Below are 26,876 nucleotides of genomic sequence, written 5' to 3' on the forward strand. Positions count from 1 at the left end.
ATGAAAGAGAAGATGCTGAAGACAGTGGTGGACATTGGCCTGGGGATGACACTGGAGTCCTTTCCTACCCTGGTGAGTGAGAACTGGGGGTGGGGTGTCTTTTGAAGAGTGAAGTAAGGAAGTATTGGGTGATGTCTAGGGAAAATAGTATCTCAGTTACACTAGGAAGGAAGAGAGAGGGCTGAGGAAGAGGTGGACGATATCCAGACACGCTTGAATAAGGGTTCTGATGGGGTGAGTGGGGGATGGACATGAAGAGAGGCAGGCCTCACTTGATGCTTGGGCTCTATGTCAGGGCCTTAGATATATGCTCAAGGGCAGAGGAATGACTGACATAAAGACCTGACTAAGATTCCCCACCGCCCCCCAACCCTTCTGAGAGAACAGGATACTCATAGGCATTAGGAAAAGGGAAAGCATCTGTACCATCCTCTACAGTCCCAGGGTCCTGTAGGGCCCAGGAAAGCATGGGTGGTAGTGTTCATTCATAGTGGCCACATTTCTGCTTTGGTGGGTGGGGAGGGTGCTCTCTCTGTGAACTGGCCTGGCAGGCTGGAATGTAACTTAAATTATGGGGAAGGAAGGCTGGGCACTGGTTCAGGGTATCCTTTGATTTGGAAAGAGGAGAGTAGCTGAGGAAGAGCGTGAGCTGGGCCCTAGCAAAAGCCAGTCATGATACCCCAAACTGGTCTGCATACAGGCCACAGAGTTGGGCCTACTTGCTTCTATTTCTGTACTCACTCCCTAAATTGCCAATCACCTTTTTTATGCCTATTAGAATCCTACCCTTCCAGCTCAAAAGCTATCTCCTCTATAAGGCTTTTCCCAATGCTCTATGTAGAAACCGATCTTTTCCTTTTCTGAATTTTCTTTGCCTTGTTTCTCTCTCCAGTACAGAATGTATATTTTGTTATGTATTATTCGCCTGTTCCAAGGAAACTTTAAGCTCCCAGAGGACAGGGACCACATGTTACACGGCTCTGTGTTTTTCAATGTACCTGGAATGTCTTCCGTACCTCAGATGTCCAATATCACTACTGGGAAGGAAGAAAGAAAGGAAGGAAAAAAAGGAAGGAAGGAAGGAAGGAGGAAGGAAAGAGAAAGACAGAGAGAGAAGAGAGAGAGAGAGAGAAGGAGGGAGGGAGGTAGAGAGGTGAAATCCCCAAATAGAAATCAAAGTGTTCTTTAAAGAAAACTGACAAAGTTTCTTTCTTTCTAGGTGCATTCCCACAGCTTCCAAGAAGGAATATATTGGCCAAATAAAGTGCACTGAATGCCCAGGTTAGGGAGAGATAAGGAAGGTGAATCCAAGTCTGCAAGAAGTAGCCCTCTGATCACAACTAAGGGAAATCCATAGCTGAACGGCTTGTAACAAGACTAGGGTACATGGGGCAAGAGACAGAAGACAAAAGCATTTACTCATCTATCAAGAGTGATGAAAACCTACTTACTTTGTGCTAGACCCGGGGGATAGAGCAGAAATGGGACACAGTCCTTGTCTTCAAGGCACTCACAGCAGGTCAGTGCTAGAAGCAATGGTGTGCTACTAAGTGCTTAGCAGCAGGATCTTGGGGGTGGGGCAGGATCTCGTGGGGGGCCAGCAGCAGCTCTGATTGTGTGTTCCGTAGTATAAATACTCCCACTATGGCCAATCTCAAGCTACCAACATGCACCATCACTCAAAGTAGGGCTGGAAATGATGCACCAGCAAGCAAGCTGGCTCTAGCCGGTCATGGAGGAGGAAGTGGTTATCTGCGTATCTGTAGGGCCTGTTGCCAGAGACAAGTATTGGGAATACAAGAAAAGCAGACAGGACAAACAACGATGTCTGTTTTCCCTAGAGAATAACAAAAGAGATAATCTGATCTGTATCCTGGGGGAAGAGAAGGGGATAAATTGAGTGGTGTTGATGAGTGGTGACAGCATTATTGGAAAGATAGTCCTGTACTATCTACACTAAAAAAAAAAAGAAAAAAAAAAAAAGTCTGGCAAGTAGGTAAATCTTAGGAGACATGGCTTTCCCTGCAGCCGGAGGGGCAGTTTTAGGTCATTTTAGGAGCTGATGTCTGTCATGGGCAGTTAGATACTAATGCCAACGAATGTTGTATGATGATATTAACATAGATCATTTATTGAGTAACTATTGTGAACCAGGCATACTTCGTATTATTTTATGTCTAAGCCTTACCACTCTGCACTGTTGGTATTTGTAGCCTCACTTTTACGGATGAGGAAACATCGCCTCAGTGAAACAAAGGAAGATCCTTCTTTTCCCAATTTATGCGGGTTCGTGGTAGGCTTCAAGAACCTGAAGTTTTCCTGCATGAGATGCAAACAGTGAACTTAAGAAGACAGTCTAACTTACACAGCACGTACCTGTCGCCTGATCATTTTGTCCTTTGTTACCTACAAAACCACTTTTTGAGTATTCTTGAAAGAGATTGAGTATTCTCCAAGAGATTGGAGTCATCGTTTTAAGGAGGACACTGGAAAAAATGGAGTCTATCAAGAGAAGAGTTGTCAGGAGAGTCACAGGTCTGTACATGGAGTCAGAGTCACATGAGGAACTGGGGATAGTTAGCTCAGTGAAGACAGTAGGAGATGCTGTGGAAGAGAGATCTTCAGTGCTGTGAAGGGCAGTCACACGAGGAGCAAGAAGGCATGTTCTGTGGGCCTCAGAGAGTGGAAATCGGCCCACTGGATGGAGACGGATGGGGATCTCAGTCATGCATCCCATAGACATGGACTGTGCACCTACTTTGTTTCAGGCATTGTTCTAAGTGCTGACAGGGGAAGGACATGGTGAGGAACAGGACACACATCCTTGTTCAACATCCAGGAGAACTTTCGGAAAGTCAGAGCTGTCCAGCCATGGAATGAGACTCTTGAAAAGTAGTGAGCTTGCTCTTCTTGGAGAATCCAGGAAGAGGCTGGATGTGCACTTATCAGCATGTGCCAGAACGAATCTTTTTGTTGAGCGGCAAATGGGACTGATTCCCCTTCCAGTTCAGAGATTCAGTGTCTGGTTCAGCTTTGCTTTGCTGGGCTGGACTGAAGTACTGAAAATGTGTCATCCAGACCCCCAACCCCCACCCCACCAGCTTTGCCCACCCAGCTGCGGGCTCTGCGTTCTCTGACAGGGAGGTGCGGTGGGCCAGAAAGACTGGAAAGTGGCCACAATCTGTGACAGGGATGACAGATTTTGGCGGGTTTGTGTGGGCTCAAGGAATGCAGCATTGAAGCCATGTACACAACCTGCTTAAGAACATCCCATGGGCAGAAAATGTTTTCTTCCTCTTCAGCCCTCCTCTGTTGCCGTGCCAGGCGGGCACAATGGTGCCTTTGAGAGGGGCAGCTGGAAGGGGGTATTGGCAGGGAGGCTGGAAGTAGAACATTGCAGCTGGGTTGGGGGGGGGGACCCAAATTCATTTCCAGGAGCAAGCCTGCACTGAGTGCCAGTTTCCAAAACAAAACTGCTGTTTCTCGGAGCTCATGGTGGTGGGTTGCCTCAGAGTTGGACAGAAGGCAAAGCCATTTCCTATACACTGCTCCACCCTCCCCAAGTTCAAAAAAAAACCAACCCAAACACAAAACTGGTGTATTGAGGTATTCTAGCTCTGGATGCAGATGAACAGGTTTTGCTCTCTGTCTGGGTCGCTCAGGCCAATGTGGCGTGGATAGCGCTTTACTGAAAGGTCCAGCTTTTTGGCAGACGGAGCAGGGCTGATGGCCATGGGGACCAGCAGGGCCCAGGGGTAGGTAAGCTTTTGGGCCATAGGAGAGGGCTCAGAATGGAGACCCCTTCTTCTGCCTTTCAGAGTCACTTTCTCTGACCCCACAGCCGCCTGGGACCCTTGCTGCCACATGGGCTCAGCCCACTCGCTGTCTTAACTCTCTCTGGTGGGAAAAAAGTGGGAGAACTCTGGCATTTCCTGCCCTGGGTTGACAGTTGTCCCAGACCTTCTGCTACTTTCAGAGGTCCTAGCAACAGCTCAGGGATGGGCGTGGGAGGACTTCCCACTCAAGGCAGTTAGAAGGCTCGAGTGCCCTCTGTAAGCTCAGCCACCTCCCCCTTTGTGTTTGAAATGGAGTAAGGTGCGTCCCTTTTATTTTCATGGCTTCCAGCAAAAAGCTCTCACTTGAGGCTAGTCAAGTGGTAATTTGTATTAATGTTTATACTAATTATGGGATTTTTCACACTTTGGTTCAATTTTATAATGAATAACTATAGAGCCATTACTTCATTTCAGGCACTGTGCTAGGCCCCAGGGATCCAGAATAAATAAGACAGAGACCCTGCTTCAGACAGCTGATGGCCTAATAGTTATGCCAAATCTTACATGGGATCCCCACTATCAACTCGGGCACATGTGCCTTAGATGAAAAGCAGAGTGTAATGCAGAGATCAGCTCCTCCAGGAAGGGAAGGGACTGTGGGGGCATCTGGGCCAGAACCTCATCCAATCTTAGAGTTCTTATTGATTTTTAGGAGACTCAGTTTCCTTGTATCAGTAACAGGAATCACATATACCATGCAGAGTTGTTATAAGGATTCAATAAGACACGAATGAAGATGCCCGGACAGAGCTTATCTCAAGGTAAATGACCGCGCTATTATTAATCGGTTGATCCTAATGGACTTGAGATATAACACTTATGTGTGCATAGAAATATTTATGTAATCCCTTGTTAGATTAGATACCCTTCTTGAGTCAATTCTACTTCCTTAATTCCTCTTCTGTAGAAGACTAGGATCAGCAAGTTTATGATCTCACTAAGATAGATAAATGAAGGCCTATCCACTAGAGGCACAAGTCATATCTGTGTATAATATCCCCTGTCTGTTATATAACCCAGTTGTAGGAGCAGTGAAGGATTGGAATGCTTCTATTCCCTGAGGTTCTTGAATCTCTTGAGTGTGGAGATGAAGATGATGAATTCTTTTCAATATTCTAAAATTTCCCACTGACAGCAGCTCACAGTTTGTCATTACTTGGAAGATGCATCGCTTTGGTGGACATTGTTTAGGGAAGTTATTCTTTGACTAAGGGACCTTGAGGGTTGAAAAGTTATACTCACCAGGGCAGAGGTTAGCCTAGCAATCTTCCAGGAACCCCTTGTGGGTGTGCCTCCAAGCCTGACAAGCTGTCACATGACCCCAATCCGGGGTCATCTGAGACTGCCTATGGCCTTCATCTAGCCTCTGTGCCATGTATCCCCCCACTGTTTTGTGAAAGTGTGTGCATGAGAATTCATCCTTAAAAGTTATTCCAAGGGAAAAAAAAAGTTATTTCAAGGTCCTTGGAAGACACCAAAATTTGTATAGCCAGGAGTCTGCAGACAAAGAAAATCAAAGCAATTCAAGAAGAACAAAGGAAATGGAAAAGAACAAGAAAATAAGAGCATATGGATGAATGGAGGCTTGAAGTGAAATACAGGGTTCAAATTTGTGGGAAATAAAAAAAAAAGGGGTCGTTTAAGAGAGCAAAAAAGTGACGTGGCTGAAACTGTAAGAAGACAGTGGCATTTTGTAAGAGAAAACTGATAGAAACCATTTCTTCTTACTTGGCTGAAAGATTTTAAGGATAAGGGGAGGAAAGTTGTAGACAGTACATGGCTGAAAGAGGTAGAGAGGGAGGACAGAGCTGTGTTGAAAAATTGGTAAAGATTTAAGAAATCGAAGGATCACATTAGTCCTCCTAGAGACCTGATTTTCAAGAAACAAGGGTTAGTATTCTTATAGGGTTGAAATAAGGCCTGCATTAAAACAGTGCTGACCTGACTGCTTAGACTGTGGGTTCCCTTTCCCCTCTGCCTCTCTGCAGTTTAAAGTGTTCTACTGGGAATTTAGGTTACTTTTATAATCAGGGAACGAGTGGCCTGCATAGGTGGAGGGAGGAAGGAACTGAGGCGGGGACACCAGCAGCAGTAAGGCGCTGGGCGTTGGGCAGGAAGGACTGTGAGCTGGCCAGTGCTGCCTTGGGTGGTCTCGGTGGGACGATGGTACTGGAGTGATGAAGCCATTGCTCCTGACTGAGGAAGGGAACAGGCCAGAAGGAGGATGCCTAAGGCCTGTTCCAGCCTCCCTTTGACTGCAGGATTTCATGCATAATTAGGTTGCCACCTTTTTATTTTCCAGGAACTGCAAATCCCTTTGAATGTCCTTCTCACCTCTCCCTTCCCCAGGAGCATGTTTTCATTTCATCTCCCTTGGATTTGCGGCTGGGTTGATGGCCTGAGTGTTTGGCCTGTTCCCATCTTCATTACTCCAGGCTCTGAAGGGCTCTACCTGCCCACGCTGAGAAGGTCTGAATGCCTGAAGAGGCCTGGATTGAAGATTTCTTCCCCTCTCATGTAAGGGTGTGCACTACTGCAGGTGGAGACTGAGGCAGAATAAGAGAACGCCTCCCCCTGGAGCTCAAGCTGTGAGCTGGCTGGGTGAACTTGGCCAGGCCACTTAAGTCATAAAGCCCTTGATTTCTCTCTTTTGAAAAATAATGGCACTTGATTGGCTTGAAGTAGCTAAAGGTATCTGCCCAATCTTGAAACAATCTGATGCATTCATTATTAACTTCTTTACAGCGCACCTGGCTGTGCTAAATGTTAGTTTTAGCATTTAGGATTCTCGTGGACAAGGCCCATATCAGGAGGGGGATCAGCTCTCCCTAGCACCGCGCCCAGCACACTCCCTTTTGTAAAAGTAAATTTCTAAAAATTTAGATGAAATTCACATAACACAGAAGTAACCATTTTAAAGTGTGTAATTCAGTGGCATTTAGTACTTCCGCTCACACTGTCTTTTTAAAGTGTTAGAATAACACAGTCAGCTGGGTTGGTTCCATTTTGTTGTAATAACAAAATGCTGCACTGCACCTCCGTGCTTACCCTCTCGTGAGCTTGCATGCAGGAAATTCTCTAGGCCTGCGTTGCAAAGAACCTACTGGGTCATATGGCCTACAAATGCATTTTCAGTTCAGCGTATACCGCTAAACCGCTCTGTAAAGCAGTGGCCACTTGAATTTCTATGGTGGTGGCAGAGGGTCCCACTTCTGCGCATGCTCACCAGCGCAGGATGTGGGGAATGAACTAGCTCCGTCCACATCAGCAAAGACAGATCTCCAGAACATCGTGGTGAGTGAAAAAGGCAAGTTGCGGGGCACAAAAGGATTGTGCGGGAACTCAGTTCTCTCGGTAGTATTTTTTCCCTTTGATTAAAAAAATACTTGAAGGGAATAAAGCAAAATATTGACAAATACCATTTCTAAGTGAGGGGGAAATGGGAGTATTTGATATATTGTTCTTGAGATTTTGTTGCATTTTTTAAAATCCTCAATTAAACGGGGGATGGGGGGAGGACAGTGATGTGCAGCTTCCCAAAATACACAGGATAACAGATTTTTTTGAGCAGCTTCCAAATTTGGATTCACTTCTCCCCATGCAGAAATTCATATTAGTGGGGCCAGCTAGCCTTCCCTTGTGAACATTGTTTTAAAGTAGATAAAATATCAAGGAATTTTGGAAGTTCTTATTTTTAGCCAGTAAAATGAAAAATTTCCACAGCATATAAAATAAAGTGCTCTAGTCAAAGCCTGCCTGGTTGGCTCCGCCTAACTATCATCACGTCTAAGAACCTTTCCAAAGCTATTCTGGGCCTGGGGTGGGGGAGGTGACTCACTGTGTCCCTCCCTCACCCCAGCCCCTATCTGTTTATTCAGGTGAAATCAGATTAAAATGAACCTTAACAGTAGCTTCAGAAGGGAAGAGAAGTCTGAGACAAGAGATGGTGCGAGAAGCCTTAGACCAGGGATGATGAGAGTCGCGGGGGTGACATACTGGCTTCTTAATTAGCATCAACCATAATTTAGGGAGCATCCATTTTCCAGAACAACACTAGCTTTCATAGGCCTTCCTCTGTGTTACAGGGAAGGAAGCATTCAGAGCGAGCATGGGCAATGTTTCTCATGCTCTCTTTTTGATAAATGTAAAAATCTCATGGTTACTTTTAATGCTCTCTGAAATGTTAAATACAAGCATGTGAATAAAAGGAGATCACATGTGCCCCATGTCTAGTTGAGAATCTGGGATCTAAACCGTGTGCCAGCATCCAAGGGTATCCAGGATTTGCCTGGCCTGACCATTCGTAGGCTGTAGACCTCAAGGGAGCTCCTTGCCCTCTCTCTCGGCTTCTATCTCCTACTCTGGAGGGGTGATTGTGACGCCCGCCATGTGGGGCTGCTTGCAGATTCTGAGCCCTTAGCTTCATTGCTAGTTTAAAACAAACAAACAAATGTGAAAACTTTAACCCAGATAATAGCCTTGGGAAGTAGGTTAACCACTGTCATCCCATTTTATAGACGAGAATACTGAGGCCCGGATACAGTTAGGCAAGTGACTTGCCTAACTGCAGAACAGGGCTCACCTCCTGGTCTTGTGTGTCTGGGCCAGGTACCTTTAACGGTGCCGACCCTGGCCACGTCTCTGTGGGTAAGCAGGAGATCTAGACTTGTCTTCTCCCTTGCCTGAGTCTCTGAGCAGCTCAAAACAGCATCTGGAATAATTTGGCTCACATGGCTCCCCAGAACCCCTGGATCCAATCTCCTTAGGACTTGTTAAGTGAGGATACTATATTAACCAGCTGTAATGTGTTCTGTTCGCTGGGCCATAAGCTTCCAGAGAAGCGACCAAGTCTCCGAGTCCTTCTCAATAAGCCACGAGCCTCAGAAAAATAGACTGTGTTTCCTGTGAGAGACTTTTAATGAAGACCTTCCCTGAGTAATCTCAGGTTAGCTTTAAGTCTTACCACCCAGATTGTGACCAGCATGACACACACTCACAGCAACTCTATAGACTTTACTATGTGTTACCTTCAGTCCCTAACCTGTGTGCTCCTTCTCAAGTTGCTGAACCTCTCGGCCTTAGCTTCCTCAACCATAAAGTGAGGATGTAAATATTTGCCCTGGATGTTCTGAATGAAAGGAGTGCTGCATGGGAAAGCCTTTTGTAAGCTTGAAGGCACAGCCACGACCCTCCTGTGGTCCAGCGCGAACCCATTCCTTTCTCAAGGGAGCTGTTGAGGACTCTGTCTTCTGTTCCTCTAAAGCATCTCTCAGCAGACCCACCTAGCCACCTTGGCTGAGAGGGAACCAAATGGGCTCACCTTCAGCGGAGGAGGAGGAAGCCGTGCAGCCATGCTGAAGAATTCACGGAGTGAATTTTTTGCACTTTCAAGGTCAATCTTTGTTTAGTGAGTTCTAAGCTAAAGTCATTCCAGGAGATCTAGAATCTTCCCTCTTACTGGTTTCCAGCAACAGAATCTTGGTCAAGTTACTTCATGCATCTGAGCCTTGGTGTCTTTATTTAAAAAATGTGAAGATACTTGCCTCACCGGGTGCTTGTGTCAAATGAGGACACATAATGGTAGGCAGTCAAAGCATCTGACTTATTCTTCTTCCCTTTGTAATTTGCTCTTCCTTCTGTTTACCCTTCTAAATTTTTGTGCCTCAGTTTGCTTTTCTGTGAAATAGGAGTAATAACGCCTGGCCATTGAAGCTCACAGGGCTGCTGGGTGATTACGCAACGAGCTGAGTTGGGCTTTGAAAACAGTGACGTGCAGTAGAGATGCCTGTGGGGCAGGGGATATTCTTGGGGTCACTGACCTTGAGCTGGGGAGGGTACTGGTCTTCACAGGCCTGGGCTGCTCTGTGTAGCAACTGCTTTAGCAGGCCACCTTGCCAGTCTCTCCCTCTACTTTCCCTGAGGCTCCTGATGCTCTCCCATCTACCCGAGGTGCTCTGCGGCTTCCCAGCCCCTGTCACCCACACGCTTCACCCCCATCTGCTTCTCTGTCCTCTGGATGGCAAGGCCCAGGACCATACCCACACTGCTCTCTGGATGCCTAAACCATGTCCGCCCCAATCCTGTAGGCTCTTAGAAACGGCTTGCACATGACCACCCCCTCCTTGCATGAATACATACTAAAAAGACTCATTTGGGGTAGATAAGGAACACAGGAAATGCTCCCGTAAGCCATCAACGACCCATAGTTTGAACAAACCCACCCCCTCCAGAGGTCCCCAGCGTCCTTGGCCCTGAGGCCACCAGCCCCCTCTGTGGTTGAGGAAGAGGCCTTGTGTCTTGGGCCCAGAAGGAAGCATGGGCAGGGTGGGAGGAGCTGGGAGGGCGAGCCACACAGGCAGGGGAGCCGAGCTGCTCTATTCTGGGCACAGTTTCAAGGCCAGCTGCAGGGAGAACAAGCAGGCGCTGTGCGTCTGCAGCTGGCAGTGGTTAGGCGAGGGCTGTCCCTCACTTGGGGTGTATTTAAAGAGACCCCACCAGACAATCATGCCAACAGGAAAAATGCACACATACGGGCTCTGTCGGCCTGGCTCAGTCTCCAGGCCCAGCCCCCCTGCCTCATCCTTCACTCCATCTCCCAGGCAGGGGGTTGAGAGAAGTGGCCTAGCTCCTTGGCCTCTCTCAGGTGCAGCTGGTCCCACCTGGGGACACAAAGCCTTGGCACCTGGACCTTTCTGTCCTCTGACTGAGCTGGGCACAAGTTCCAGGGATTAGCCCTGACCAGCTCCTCCCACCCTGGGGTTGGTAACCCAGCAACCGGAGGGGAGAGGCAAGCAGATGAGTCAAATGGAAGCAGAGAATCTCTGGCTTTGTGTTTTGTTTGTGAAAACTCCCTGGGAGCACAGTCTGCCTTAGGCTGGGAATGGTGGGGCTTTCCCACACCGCTTTAAGCCAAATGCTCCTCCTCCAAGGGGTGCCCAGGCCCCACCTGACTGCTAATGCAGGCTTAAGGACAACGCTGGTGGGCCCTGGGGGAGCCCATCCTGGCTGAACTGGTTGGCGCCTCTTTCACTTGTTTTTCTCAAGTGAATAGAGGCCACAGGCCTGAATCCCACAGGAAGGTGGCACGCTAGCTGAGGGAACTCACGGCCCCAGGCCCTGCCTAGCAGAGACAGGCTCTCCGGTGGCCAGAGACCTAGGAGGCCTTCTCCTAGAGGTGAAGAGACTTCTGAGGGGAGCCCAGTAGGAGTGGGCTGAGCTGGAGGGAAGCCTCAGGCAAGCCCGTGTGAGGCAGGCTGCTGCAAGTGCCTAGAGAGTTAGGAAAACAAGAATGTGCCAACAGCGGTAGCTATGGAATTTAAGGGGCCCACTTTGCGATGAAAAGTCAGGGCCCTCTGCTAAAAAGTTACCAAGAATTTCAAGATGGTGACATGAAGAACATTAACCCGAGGCCCCCCTGGGCCACTGCGCTCCCATGAAGCAGACCCTGGGTACCTCTGAGTCGGCTCCTTGAAGCAGCTGTGAGAGTGGAGGCCGAGTGGGCTGGGAGATATGTGCCCTGTGCCTGTGGGCTCCCAGATCTTTACCGGCCCTGGGGCACTGCCTCTCCCCCTTCCAGCAGCCTGTCTCCCTGTGCTGCCGGCAACTATGTCTTTGCCTCTCTGAAGGGGGGGGGAATCCCAAGACCACGGTGGGGACAGGGCTGAGGACAGGAATGGATCTCTAGCCCCAGAGCCCCAGGGCCCCAGGGCCTCCCTGGACAGGCCAAGAAAGGGCTGGGAACAGGATGGAGACACAACAAATGGACTCTACTCGGGAGCTCTTCTTAAGGACTCTGAAGACATGTTCTGAGGGGGTCTGACAGTCCAGGACCAGAACCAAGTTCTGGGAAGCCTTACCTCCAACTCTATGTGGTCGTGGAGCTTCTTACAGGTGGCGGCAAAGGTCTCTGAGGTGCCAAATTCAAAGTACCACAGCTTGTTCTTCATCCTGCCCGATGAAGAAGAGAGCTGGCTCAGTAATCTGCCTTTGGAACAACCATGGCAAATAGCTATGTTCTTAGGGCTGGGAGGCCCAAGCCCTCAGTATTCCCCACTCCTGTGTTCTCAGCACTTGTTCATCAGACGATTGGGGAAGACATTTTTCACCAACTCTTCCAGCTATGAACTTCAAGGAAAAACCCGTTCATTTCTTAGACATCATGGCTACTTGGCTGAATTGCCAATGGCTCTGAACTTCCTGGTCAGAGCAGCAGAAAGGCGTGCTTGCCTCTGCATCTGGAGCAAGAGAAGAGTTCTATAAAAAACCAGCCAGAGGGGACGCCTGGGTGGCTCAGTTGGTTAAACAGCTGCCTTCGGCTCAGGTCATGATCCCAGGGTCCTGGGATCGAGTCCCACATCGGGCTCCTTGCTCGGCAGGGAGCCTGTCAAGGAGCCTGTTTCTCCCTCTGCCTCTGCCTGCCACTCTGTCTGCCTGTGCTCCCACACTCACTCTCTCTCTCTCTAACAAATAAATAAAATCTTTAAAAAAAAAAAAAAAAAAACCCAGCCAGAGTGGGGGAAGTGCGATCATGCTCCGATCGCCATCCTTTCTATGGCTAATGCAGAGGGACTTCCGGTAGAGCCCTCTCTCGCGTATCGTTGGGGTATGAGGGAAGCTCAGACAGACTTTTCAGACTTGGGGTATTTACAGTCTCGGGGCAGAGAAGAGAGAGTCCCACATGAAACCAACCAAAATGTGCTGCTTTGTCTACGCGCTCTGCCTGAGGGAAGCAGAGTGGAGGGAATTAGACAGAGATTTGCAGACAAGGTAGAAAGAGAAGAAAAAAACCAAGTTGCTTGGTAGCAAGAGCTCCCGCCATCCCATACTCCCCAATTGCATCTGCTTAGGTCCTGGCAATATTTCATTTAGGGGGAGAACTTGTCATTTGCTTTGAAGTAAGAGTTCACCATTTTGCGCTTTAAAATTTTTCAACATTTTCTTTAGTGGGGGGAAAAGAAAGGGATTCCCGCATGGCTGGGGGCTTGACAAAGTCAGACACTGTGTCCTGACATCTGGTCATTTTGATCAGATGGTCTCACCAAGAAGTGTGTCTGCTGGTCTTCGATTCCTTCCATCCCACCTGTCATCTCATTATGAGGGGCTGGCTAAGAGAAGGGACACCTGTCCGGTTGATAAGCTGGCAGATTTTGCTAAGGAAGGAGTAAGCAAAATCACATCTTTCTTGACACAGTCTTCAGGAGAGGAAGCCATCTTGTGCACTCCTGACCCTCCAACCTCAGATTTGTGGCTTAAGAGGAATGGAATATTCTTTGGAGGGAAGAAGGCTCTTATTTTTTCCTAGTATTCCTTGGGCCACAGGAGACAGTCTTCAGAATAAAAGACATCATTTATCTCTGCATTTCTCAGAACATAAAAGATGATGAGACTGTGTTCATTGCATATGATTTCTAAGACCTAGTTGACTGGGAAGTAGCTTTTCTGATTCTATGTATGTATGAAAAGAAATAATAAATTTTGAGGGAAATAAGGATAGGCAGGATGTAGGGAGTTCTGCCTAATGAAGAAAGCCGAAATGGGTATACTTGTAACCAGACCAGGGCTTCTCAACTAGTGTGCTGCAATCAGGCCCGCCTGGACTATGGATCCCCTCGGTCTTCGGGTGGCCAGGCTGGCATCTGGGGCCGACTGAGCCCTGCCGTCACAGTGGGCGTTCTCATCGGTGTGCCAAACAAGTGCTTTTGTTTTCTATGCCTGCCAAGAAGTGAAAAATCTTGGGAAACACTGTTCTAGATCACTGGCTCTCTGTAGGCACAGCAGTGTGAATACAGATCACCTGGGGACTTCATTAAGATGTAGGTTCTGATTTAGTTATTCAGGGCTGGGGCCAGAGAATTCTGTTTCCTAACAAGCTGCTGATGTCGGTCGAGGGATCACACCTGGTGCTGTGAGGATGCAGAGACAGATGGGTAGTTCTGAAACATTAGTATTCCTAAGAATTGCCTGGAGAATGTGATTAACATGCCGTTTCCTGGGCTTCGAGCTATAGAGAGTCCCTGTGATAACTGTGGGATGGGGCCCAGGAAGAGGCAAGAGCGCCCCAGGGATCATTATGCAGGTGGTCAGTGGTCACGAATTGAAGAAGCATTCCTCTAGCTACCAATGAAGTGATGGCCAAGGAAGAGAATGGACTGATTAAACCTGACAGGATTCCTCAAGGAGGATAAAATGAGGGTCAACACCTCTCCATAGACCGTAATGGCAAAAGACCCAAGGACAAGAATAACACAGACTGTCATAAATGTCAAGGTTGAGCATTCCTCTCCAGCAGCGAGAGCATCTCTGTAGCCAAGAGACCTGCGTTGTGATTCCATTTTCAAATCACTTCTGGTCTGAATCATGACTTTTGAAAGTTATTGCCAGGAGATTTAGAGTTTTAATAAAAATTTCCGGAAGCCACCAGCTATTTTTGCCCCAGAAGTGGCTCTTCTGATAATCTAATAAGGTTAAGAGGTCATGGTCAGGTCAGTGTAGCAGAAAGACTGAGCGGATCAGATTCCTTGTCTATGGCTGGTAAGATGCCCGCTGCTGCTCTGTAATCTCTGACAAGCTTTAAGCCTTAGTTTTCTCACCTGTAAAATGGAGTTGATAAAAAAAATATGCTTCAAAGGGGAAGTGAGAAGATTAAATGAGGCGATTGCCAAGCACTTCCCATAATGCTGGCTGCACAGTGAGCTCACCAAGAACATTAGCTACGTACGTATTGGCTATTATTTCAATGTTTGGGTTGACATATTTGGATAACATAGTAGGGCAAAATTGACAGATCGGGCTGGGTGGCTGTGGACATACATGTGCATTTTTCTAGGGCAGGAAAAAATGTGATCTTATTTGTTGGATCATGTGTCTTGACTTGTGGTCAGAAACATATGTTCTCCACATGTTTATTCTAATAGGTTTTTCCAGATCATGGACCACACCCTAATCCTTGGTTAATTATCTTGACTGGTCACACAATTGTCCAAAGACATGATGTTGATTAGGAATATGCTTCTGTAAAAGTGCATGTTTGGTGTGAGACAGCATTTATCAGTTCCAGAAACTCATTGTGTTGGAACTAGATGGGGGTCTACTAGGTATACTGAAGACCAAAACATGGCACTACATGAGCCAGGCACCTGGGAAGGACAGACAAGGAAAAAGATCACAGAGTTACGAACAAAGCTTTAAGCCTTGGGAGTACCTAGGAGAAGGGACATCCAGTTCTTAGGGAAGCCAGAGGCAATCAGGGAAAGCAACCTGGGGGGGAGCGATGCCAAGGTTGAGTTCTGAAGATTGTGGAAGAGAACAAAGAAAGGGGAGCATTCCAGGCAGAGAAAGAAGCCTAGGCAATGGCACAGGGCAAGAAAGAGCATAAACTTGCTGCAGGTGACCTAAACTCAAGGTGAGTGGGCTGCTGATTGGCCAGGTAAGGCTGGAAAGACAGGCAGGAGCACATCTGTAAAGGATGGGGATGTTATGCTTAGGTGTTTGGGCTTTATCTTTAAGTCTGTAGTGTGTTGTGGACCATCCTTATGTGAGGCTGCTGGGGGGGATGGGTGAGGGGGGCAGTAATAATCTCATCAGATTTGTGCATTTTAAAAATCACTCTGTTCCAGACATTTCTGCAAAGAAGACATCCAGATGGCCAACAGACACATGAAAAAGTGCTCCACATCACTTGGCATCAGGGAAATACAAATCAAAACCACAATGAAATACCACCTCACACCAGTCAGAATGGCTAAAATTAACAAGTCAGGAAATGACAGATGCTGGTGAGGATGCGGAGAAAGGGGAACCCTCTTACACTGTTGGTGGGAATGCAAGCTGGTACAACCACTCTGGAAAACAGCATGGAGGTTCCTCAAAAAGTTGAAAATGGAGCTACCCTATGGCCCAGCAATCGCAGTACTGGGTATTTACCCTAAAGATACAAATGTAGTGATCCGAAGGGGCATGTGCACCTGAATGTTTATAGCAGCAATGTCCACAATAGCCAAACTATGAAAAGAACCTAGATGTCCATCAACAGATGAATGGATAAAGAAGATGTGGTATATATACACAATGGAATACTATGCAGCCATCAAAAGAAATGAAATCTTGTCATTTGTGACGATGTGGATGGAACTAGAGGATATTATACTTAGTGAAATAAGTCAATCGGAGAAAGACAATTATCGTATGATCTCCCTGATATGAGGAAGTGGAGATGCAACATGGAGGGTTTGTGGGGTAGGAAAAGAATAAATGAAACAAGATGGGATCCAGCAGAAGACAAAGCATAAGAGACTCTTAATGTCACAAAACAAACTGAGGGGGGCCGGGGGTAGGGGGGTAGGGAGAGGGTGGTTGGGTTATAGACATTGGGGAGGGTGTGTGCTATGGTGAGTGCTGTGAAGTGTGTAAACCTGGAGATTCACAGACCTGTGCCCCTGGGGCTAATAAGGCATTATATGTTTATAAAAAAACTAAAAAAATAAAAAAAAATCACTCTGTTCCAAGTGTGGAAAGTGGCTTGGAGGGGGTGGGTACAGACTGGAGCCCTAGAGAGTGGTGTGGAGGTGATGTAGAAATTCAGAACAAATTGGGAAGGACCTGAACGAAGGTAGTGACAGTAGAGTAATGGAGAAGAGAATGCTTTCCAAGAGAAAAATTAGAAGGTGGAATTGACAAAGCTGATTGGGTGTGAGGAGCGAATGAGAAAGAGTCATCACAGAAACACCCAAGTTTTCGTCTTAGTGTGAGAGATGGCAGGTGCCATTCACTGAGAGAGGGACACAGGAAATCAGTGCTCCAGTGGTGGTGGTCTTTGTAACTGAAGGACAACTCTCTAGTGTTTTGGCCTATCGTCCATGCATCCGTCCATAGAACATCTGTTGAGTCATCCTATGGGCCAGGCACTGTGTAAACCTTGGAGATAGTCATGAATGAGAGTCTCTGGCCTCACAGAGCTTCCATACTTTGAATAGCTTCCCCCAGACACTAACATTCGACCTCTGACCCACAGAAGATGACGTGTCCAAAATTTAAGAGCTTTTACTTCTTTTTCTAACTCAGGCACGTTTTAGATAGAAGTGGATACATTCTATTTCCCTGGCCTATGGCCATGGCCGCTGAACATTTTACATAGGCTCTCTCTTCCAAGTCTCAGAAGAACCCCATTAAGTAGACACTATTGCTACAAATAAGGGAACTAAGATTTGGGGAGGATAAATAAGTTGTCTAAGTTTGCAAAGCCAGTTAGTGAAGAGTGATGCCCAGCCCTGTCTGTGCTCTGCTGCCCTGCCTCTGAGCCTAGTGTGCTTTCATGGTGTGCTGCTGTGTGTCACTATCGTGCTTCCTAGACCTCTGTGGTTCTCATTCCCCAGGTTGTTAAATGGATGCACTTGGGGATCTGGGGGGTCAGTCGTGACAGTACATCCTAGGAGATACTGCCTGATGCACAGTGTCAGGCCCTCCCAGCTCCCAGGAGCCAGGGGGCTTCGAGAGGAGTTGGGATTGGATTTGTCATAGGAACCTCCTGATTTTGAATCTACAGAGTCTCACAGAGTCAGGGAGACCAGAGCAGACCCTGGTAAAGATGCTCCCAAGACACCCTGCTCTTTGCCTTCTCTCAGCTCACCCAGAAATGGCGCAGGGGCAGGCCCTGGGGACCATCCCCAACACCGAGTGCAACAGGGAAAGCTGGAAGGCAAACCAGTTTAAGAGGCATAAGTCATCTAGAACAGGTCCTGACCTATGGAAGGCGCTCATCCCCTATACACATTTTGTTGATTGACTGTTGCTGATGGCCTGTCAGTAATCAAAGCACTGTCTTGATAATGAAGAAGGTCACTTATGTGTTTAATCAGAAAAGATAGCCACTAGCGTTTATTTGAGATAACATAAAGGGGAGTTATTTTGGTTGTCTCTGTCCTAGCCACCAAAATGGTTGAAAGTACGAGTACGAAGGCTGGGACCATGGAGGGTCGAGCTAGAGAAAGGAAGGGACCCTTACTGGGATAAAGATGGCTCCCAGCACCCTGCCTGACTGAGGTCAGCCATTTTGGTGGGCCCCGAGGTGGAGGCTGGCTTCAAGCCAAGTGATGTAAGAGAAGACAGAACCTTTCTTTATACATGTTGGAGTGTTGTTGCCAAGGATTTCACTGGTAGGCGTATCTGAGGCAGGGCTCCCTGCGGGTTCCTAGTTGCCCCTTTTCTCAGCTTCTGTAAGCTCAGGAGGGAAACCAAATGCCCAGCCTCCCATCATTGCACACTGAGACACCAGGGGAGCGGCAACAGGGATACTTAGGGTCTGTCTACACTATCAGAGCAGATCTGTATAGCATGGAGTGCTGGCGAGTTTTTTGTTGATCTGGAACTAGGCTCTGGCCTCTTAATTTTGTACTCTGCTAAACATTTTACATATATTATCTCTTTTCAGTCTCAGAAGAAGTCTATGAATAGGTCCGCTTGCTACCAATAAAAACTTCACAGATTGAAGTACGTTCTCCTCTGCCTCACTTTCCCTTTTCACCCTTCCGTTGACCAGCACCAGCACCTTTCCAAAGCCCTTGGTAAAAGCCTACAGGCATGGGATAATCTACAAGGGGCAGAGGGACAGACAGCCCTACCCCACCCTGCCAACCAGAGCCTGAACACCAGTGTTCCTTCTTCTCTTTTGAAGATGCCTCCCCAGACACTTGACGGTTAGCCCCTGCTGGAGGGTTCCTGCCCTGCTGCCTACGGTGCTGGTTTCTGTCTGTGTCACCTTCAGTTGTACAAGAACATGGCATTTGGAATCTGAAAGGCTAGTGTTCTGCCACTTGCTGGCTAGGTGAGTGATAGGAGTTCTTTGAAGCTTCGTTTCTTCTACAAAATGGGGATATTATTTTCTTTCTTTCTTTCTTTTTTTTTTTTTTTTTAAAGATTTTACTTTATTTGGGGGGAGGGGCAAGGGGACAAGCAGACTCTGCTGAGTGCAAAGCACTATAGCCCTGAGATCATGACCTGAGCCGAAATCAAGAGTCAGACATTCAAGGCCCTGAGCCACCAGACACCCAGGAATATGATTTTCTATCCCACAAAATTGTGAAGATCCTGTGGCAAATAGACAGCACCAAGCAGTCTCACTGCATGGGAAGGACTCACTAGTGGTTCTTTCTAGTTACAAGGCGATGCCATCCCTGGAAGGCTCATTCCCCTATGGCTGCTGGGGGAGGGGCAGGAGTGGAGTGCAGGGGTCTATCCTAGACAGCCAGTGTATTTGAAGAAAATAAAGCTAACAATGTTTTAGTGACTTCTAGAATGCTTTTTCTGCATCTCTCTTCCTGAGTTTTTTTTGGCTCACCATAACTTCCCTTCTCATAATCACCTTTTAGCTAGAGATGACTAATCTTTAGCCAGTTGTCCCAGGGCAGGTTTCCATGTCCACAAAACTCCTAGATGCACGGTCAACCTCAAAACTCCCATCCAGCTTAGCCCATCCTTGAGGTGGAAGACCCTCATTGGGGCTCCTCAAGGGCTTTCAGTCACATGGAGGAGAGGCACATAGCAGGAGAGACACCATGGGTTGATTCTATTTCTGGGTTTTCTTAATTTCCCCCGGCTTTATAAGAAAATAACATCGATTGCACACGAGTGAGTTGAATCTCTCATTTGACAGATGAGGGCCAAATGAGACTAATTAAAAATGTTCTTTTGTATTTGTCAGCAGTTTAAGGCTGGATTCAGTCATCATCCCGACAGCCTATGAATAGGCCATTTTCAAGGATGTCCCCAAGTAAAATCAAGCTAGCTGCTGGGCATTTTTACCCACAAAGGCAATGGAGCTTCTGATGGCCCTTTTCTGATATTCTAGGAAGTTTGAAGGGCAACAGACTTTTGAAGTCATGAAAACATGAAAACATTTCTTTGAGTTTAGAAGGCTACAAAGAGGACACTACAGCTATTTCTAGAAATAGGAGCCCTTGAAGTAATGGTATTCCTCTTTGTGGTTTGGACTTTGATAATCAGGTTCCCTGAGTGGGTCATGACTCAGTCATTCAGGCCTTCTTTCTCGGCCTTGTCAAGCAAATGCTCCCTGCAAGATGGGTTCTGTGTTGTGTGGAGGGGGTGGACTGATGTGGTGGAGGGCGTGCTGGGCCAGCCGGCAGGGGCTCAGCCTCGTAGGCCTAGTTCTCATACATGTCGGCATGTGACACCATGACTTACTTGGGGTGTCCTGGCCTCAGTTTCCTCGTCACAATGAAGGGTTTGAAATGGCGGATTTCTAAGGTTTCTCCCAGCTCTCTAAACAACTAGAGATAACACAATCCAGGATAGGGTGGGAGAGCCCATGTGCTCTGTCACCATGTTGGGGTATGGGCCCCAGTATTGTCAGAACTATCATCTTTTACAGAGAAGCCAGAAATATGTCTTTATGTTAAATCTGATTATTAGAGTTAGGCAACAAACTCATTTTTTGGTTATTCTTTTTTAGAGGTGGGGAGGGAGGGCAGATGGAGAGAGAGAATCTCTCCCAGACATGGGGATGGATCTCACATCCCTGAGATCATGACCTGAGCCAAAACCAAGAGTTGGACACTCAACTGACTGAGCCATCCAGGTGCCCCTGAATACAATTTTTTAAAAGACCCAAATCTACACATCAGGGGAAAACTATAGCTAGCCAACATGCTATTTCAGTACATTAATTATAAATTTTCACAAGGTTCAGCTCAATCAGAAAACAAAGCAAAGAATTTCAGTTACTGCTCTCAGGGATTTGTTAAGTTACTGCTGGAGCTACTGCTACTCCTACTGAAGACAGTAGACCAGTGTCAGGTTACTAAGGTGAATAATAATCTAGCAAAATTAAACAGATGTGATAACACAGAAAGAACAAACGCAACCTGAGCTGAATTGTAATTGAATGATGAAGGTCAGTAATAATAGTGAGAATATTTTATCTGTTAACATTTTACACTATTTGAATACCAAGGGCCTTTAGAAGTTTAGTAATTGTGTTAACTGAAGTTTAGATCAAAGGTTTAAAAAAAAAAAAAGGAGCCGAGGCAGGTGGGCTTGGTTCTAAGGCCAGGATATTAAGTCCTGTAAGGGGCCTGTGACTGTCCCCTCACAGGTGCTGTAGAGGCCATCTGTGTCACCCGCACACCCAGCTGTCCTGGCCCATCAGAGAGCTTGTCACCGCATCTAATCCACCCTGCATGCTGTCCCCTGTTCTCACTGCTCACTGGAATGGGCTCTCCATGACCCTGAGGCACGGAACTGTGTGTGAAACAATCTTTTCCAAGAGGGGGCACTGGCCCCTGTGCTATAAGGGAAAGTGACCCCCCAGCAATCAGGAAGCAGGCTTTATAAATAGCTGTTTTTGTTCTCCGAGTGTGACTCTTGTGCCCACGGTTCCTGCCAACAGATTTGTCTTGGCTCAGTGTATTTCGGCTTCAAGGAGGCAAGGTATTTGCTGGCTGTTTTCCATACTGGGGACAGATTGGTGTTCACGGCACTCAGGAAAATCTAGGGTGGTGACTAGATTAGACAACTGGAGACCAGAGACCGGGAGGGGGTGGGTAGAATTTAGTGGAACAAAAAAAGAGGGAAGGGCTCAAGAAGGAGCTAAAGGAAACAAGAAGGCCAAGAAAGGAGGAAGGACATGCCTAGCATGTATTTTGCAATATAAATACGGAATCCTCTTAATAACCTATGTTATAATCGCCTTAATAACTTCTTAGCTCATTTTCATGTGTGAAAAATTACCTGTAAAATCACAGACGACAGATCGTTTGCACTTAAGGGGCCTTTGGGGTCCGGGGATTCCCAGCCAGAAGATCACAGGTTCCAAGGAATCTTCCAAAGTATGAAAGGAGTCCATGAGTTGCTGTCAACATTTCTTAATATGAAACAGTATTTGTGCATTTGCTCATAATAAAGACTGCATAGGCTATCTAGTGGGTTAAATTTTTTTGCCATGGAATGGAATTAAACCAATTACATTGGTCACCTCATGGTAACCAGAGCCACTGATTGCATAGTAAATGGGTGGTGTTGAATAATAAAAATGGGAAAACAAATTATTACTTGGAACAGCTTTATGGCTGACAGAAATCTGATTCAATATGGCACCCATGGTGGTGAGGGATGAGGAATGAAGAAAAATAGGGTGCATGCAGAACTGCTAGACCATACCAGCTCTGGAAGGTGGTTCTCTTCTAAGCCAGAGCAGTCTTCTCATGGCACAGATTAGGAAGCTCAGACCAGTCCTTGGTGACATACTGGCTGGAATCCAAGGCCCAGCTCCAACTTCTAGTCCGCATCTCTTACCTTTCCACCTGCCCTGGCTCCTGTTGCTGTGCCTGGGATGCATCTGAGAGAAGTGGAAGAGTCAGCCACTTCAGGGGACCTAGTGCCTACAAAGCTGCAGCCATTCTCAGTGGTGCAGTGGCTTTGTTCACATCTCCCCAGCCACAGGCATGGCTGAGAGAGTGCGGCTCTAGGTTGACCGACTCTGGTTGCTCAGGGCCCCATGGCACTCTTCTCCACAGAGTCTGTGATCTGGGCCTCCTTACCGGCCTCTGGTCTCCACTATTCTCCCGAAGCAACAAAAGGCCAAACCCACTGGGCAGCCTCTCCACCACTCTGATGGAGTCTGGGGTCCAGACAATCTATCCCCTCTGAACAATGATGCTTCTCTTTCACGCAACACTGTTTGTTTCCATGGACTACGGACATAGTCTCCTTTGGTAAGCTCTCCCCATTTCTGTCTGGCACCTGATGAAATCTCCTCCTAAGGGCAGGACTCCAGCATGAAGGCTGCCAAAGTCTGAAATCTGATCCTCCCCCACGGTAGCATCGATGACACGTGTGTGTGTGTGTGTGTGTGTGTGTGTGTGTAGACACACACAGGCCAGCACAGCGAGGCTTCTCTGATACTCCGCTGTGAAGCACACTTATAGCCATGGCCTCTCTGAGGTGATGGGGTCTCTAGAGTTTCCACAGCCCAACTTGAGATCTGTCACAGTGATGACCATGCCACCCCATGGTCCTGCCACTTTGGGGGTGACCCTCGGGAGTGACAGCTAGTGAGGCAGCTAGGGTTTTCCTCTCCTGAGGGCCGGAGTGTCTGGAATATTCTTCCAGTCAGTATCTGTCCTTGCCAAGAGAAAATCACTCCCTTCCCCCATCCAAAAATTAAAAAAAAAAAAAATGGAAAAATCTCACAGAGTTTGGCTGTTTTCAGCAATCTTTTCTTCCTTTGAAGATTTATTCGTGGAACGAAAATCCCCCTCAAGCCAATTTGGCCGATGCTAGAGGGCTCTGAGTAAGTTTGCTCTCCCAGGTCTCAGAGAGCAAAGTCAAATACTGGGACAAAAAGAAATCCTGTGCCTGGAGGAAAGGGGGCAAAGGCAAGTGGCAATGTGTGTTTCTAAGGTTCTGTAATGACTGCTTAGTTGTTGTGTATCTTTTTTTTTTTTTTTTTTAAGTAGGATGCCCGATGTGGGATTTGAACTCATATCCCTGAATTTGAGTCGCATTCTCTATCAACTGAGCCAGCAGGGCACCGCTGCTATGTACCTTTTTGATTCTGAACTATGCTTTACCAGCATTCACACGTCCATCAGCCTGGGAGGCTGGTCTTCAAAGGCAGGTGGGGACAGTGAAGGCCCAGGCAAGAGGAGATGGCTGATTAGAACATAAGTCCCAAATGCCTAGAAAAGGCAAGCCACTTTGCTGGAATGGAGCTCATGTCCAAGAAGGCTGCTTCCTGGGTCCTGACCAACCAAGGCTAGAAACTAGAAACCATCTGGGCCAGTAGAGGCAACCCTAGAAGCAGGTACACACCTGCTCCCTACTGTGATCGCCAGTGGGCCCCTGAGAGAGACAGCAGACCTTTGCCTTCCCTCTGCACACCCTTCTGTCCAGCTCCCCCTCCATCTATTGAGAGTCCTCTCAGTCCTGACTTACCCCGTGTTTATTGTGTGCTGCTACTGCACTAGCTGTTTTGCAAACCCAAGGGTCCCCCTCTCGTGGTCCTCACGTCTACACTCAGTGGTTTTTCTATTGATGCATCTGAGACGTCCTTCAAACTGCAAAGCTGGACTGGAATGGTATCACGGTGTCGGAAGCAACGAAGGAGCCTGCTCTCTTCTCTCTCTCCCACAAGCAACCCCCTTCTGAACAGGGGGCTGTGCCAGACTTATGGTAGGTCAGGTTACAACAACTCCGTGGTTAAGCCGGCTGATGTCACTCTGAGCACATTTCCCCATAGAAACGATGTGATGTTGAGGTTCATTCCCAGGCTAACCTACAAAAGCCAATTAACTGATTATGTATCTAGTTTTGGAGACAGCTACGTGAAGCTGAAGCAGCTCTGGCTGGAAGACATAAAGGCCTGGGTTCAAGCCACAGGTCAGTCACTTACTTGCCATGTCGCCATGGGCAAGTCATTTAGTCTCTGTGCCGTAGTGTCTTTATCTTGCATTGGGATGATATCATCTACCTTTCAGGGTTTAGGGGAACGCTCAAAATGGGCCATCTGATATACGCTGGAATAATGGCAAAATAGAGCTCCATTGCCATGTATAAAATTGGCTTTGTGGCCCCACGGATTCTGAATTCCAATTTGGAATACAAGCGGTGCACCTTTCTGGCTGACTTTGGATTGGAGAATTTTTGCTTTCCTGGGAAAGGGATATGGCGTGTCCTCAAATCCCTCGTGCTACCCCGATGTCTGGGCTGGAGTTCTTAGAATGGGATAGGAGGTGCCAGAGGGAAGTAGGAAGGAGCAGAGGTAAGAAGGTGAGTAAGGGCACAACGTAGGTACGCATCCTATTTCTTCCTTCTGCTCTCATAAAACTAGATGATGATATGGTTACTTCTTCCCAAGTTTCCTGTGCCTCCCACACCACCAAACAGCCGGACACCTCCTGGTCAGAGTGCAATACAGACTAACTAGTTCTCCCCTCCTTCTTGTACCTTTTAAGTCATGAAACCGTTAGCAAGGCAAGCCAACGATTCATTAGATGGGGCACATGCCTGAATAAAACCCCCTCCCCATCCCTATTGCATCTTCTTCCTGTGCCAGTCTTAAAAATCTTAACTAGGAAAGCACTCGCCAGAGCCTCACTCTGCCGGAGAAGGCTGCAGTATACGCAGCCAGCAGAATCCTTTCTATTTTGCCCTTTAGAAAATCTCATCCATATGCTCTCGGCTTTGCTTCCACTCTGATGTTTGTGACTTCTGATACTTGTGTATGCACTCCTAACACCCACTGCAGTGACTGTGATCATGTGAACTTGTCCCCCTCGTGAGCCTGGCATTCTGGTTGTGTGTTCAAGCCCACCAAATCCCCGCGGTCTCTCGGAGGTCATGCTCAGTCGCCTGAGAAGCCCAATCCGTTCCCTTTGCCCCCTCACTGTGCCATTGGCAGACATGTCCCCACTGTGGATGTGACCCCGCTGCTCCTGCCTGCCAGTTCCTCAGGAGAACTGCTTAGCACCTCGTCTGCGAGGCTTCTTATTTCTAGCTCACACCTGCTGCCCCACCGTGGGCTGTGATTGTAGAGTTTCATGTGAACATTCTACTTTATCCCCTTTAAATCTCATTTTAAAGCTCTCCTGTTTGGTCTTCAAGTCTCTGGCCAAAAATATTCCTCTTGGTTTATGGGACAAGCTCCTGATTCCTTGCCAGGAATCAGCACTGAGATCCATGGTCCTGAAGAACAGTCGTTCTCAGATGGGTTACAGAGCAGCTCTGTGTTCCACATACGTGCCTGTTTCTTCTAAAATCATGACTCATGCCTGATGAAGAGACTTGAACATCACCTCTGCCCCACGTCCCTTCATTTCCTACACAAGACACCAGAGTCACTAGGGATACTGACCAGGATTCTTCTGGATGTGTTACTTGCCCCCACATCCACAGGCAGCAGGGGGTTATAGCAGTACGTGTACCTCCTTTTGTCTCTAGTGCAGACGTTTTCATCAAAGTCAATTCAGCAAAATATTGGTTTCATAAGAGGCTCTGGGATAGGGGAATTCTATGGTCAGGTAAATTTGGGAAACTCAGTATCTTGCTTTTGCATGGTGTCAAGAGGTTAGAGTCTACACTAAAGGCTCTATAATATTCCACAGAAAAGAAAGATACTTATCTTGGAATTTCCCAAATGAATTTGATGATTGCCCTCCTGTGCGTTTCCTTTTAGCATCCCATAGAACACACTCTTACCAATGCTGTTTTGATGCATGCTTGAAGCAGACAGCCTAAGAAGCTACCTATGATGAGTCTGCTGGCTGTCTCACTTTCCCTTCTCCAGAAGACCCAAGACTGTTCACCTTGGATACAGTCTCAGACTTTTGTTTTTTTTTTTTCTCCCCAAACAGGAATGGGGTATTTTCTCTTTATTTCCATGTTATGTCTATTTATTAGTCAACCTCTGACCTTGCTTTATGTTGCCTTGACCTACTGAGTTCATTTTCTTTCTGGATCATTTCCTTTAGGCCATCTAGAAACCCTTCATCAATGCAAAAACACCGATCTCTTAAGCTTCCTGGAGCTCATTCATTCCCTCCTCTGGGAGGAGACCAATTTACATGTGCAGCATCAGTAATTTGTGACCAAGGTCAAGCAAGAAAAATCAATAACTGGCCCCCATCACATGCCTAAGGTGATATTTCTTGAGCACTAATGTGACAACTTGGAGGCCCTTGGATCTTATGAGGCCTGGAAATGTGTTTATTTGACTTGCACTATGGTTTCTTAAATTGGAGGATTTTATATACACACCTGGAGCCCAGCTTCTCTTGAGATGCTGGGTTGCTTTCCAACCTGGCGGCAATTGGCTGGAGCTGAGTTCTGGCTGTTCCCATGACACAGAGCACATGCTCTCCAGCTTGCCAGAGTCCCCGGCACTCCCTAGAGCCCCATGTCCTCTCACCTCCCTCACTTAAATTAACTACCTTGCCTCTGCTGCCATTTTGATCTGTGACCCCTCACAGAGACCTTTGTAGTTTCCTCTTAGGAGTTTTCCTAGGAGCTGCCTCAAAAGGGTCTCCCCCACCT

The 26,876-nt window shown here is 47.3% G+C and overlaps 1 protein-coding gene across 2 annotated transcripts in view; it reads right to left on the minus strand.

The window, feature by feature from the left end:
• Window positions 1–26,876, minus strand: part of DGKG (diacylglycerol kinase gamma) — a 159,549-nt gene that overhangs the window by 44,641 nt on the left and 88,032 nt on the right. For both annotated transcript variants that reach the window (XM_032875584.1, XM_032875583.1), the window contains one exon: window positions 11,693–11,783. In XM_032875584.1, coding sequence (XP_032731475.1) covers window positions 11,693–11,783 — 91 coding nt within the window. The remainder of the gene's footprint in view (window positions 1–11,692; window positions 11,784–26,876) is intronic.

This window comes from Lontra canadensis, unplaced genomic scaffold, assembly GCF_010015895.1.
Source record: "Lontra canadensis isolate GAN:19392208 unplaced genomic scaffold, GSC_riverotter_1.0 scaffold56, whole genome shotgun sequence".
Lineage (NCBI taxonomy): Eukaryota > Metazoa > Chordata > Mammalia > Carnivora > Mustelidae > Lontra > Lontra canadensis.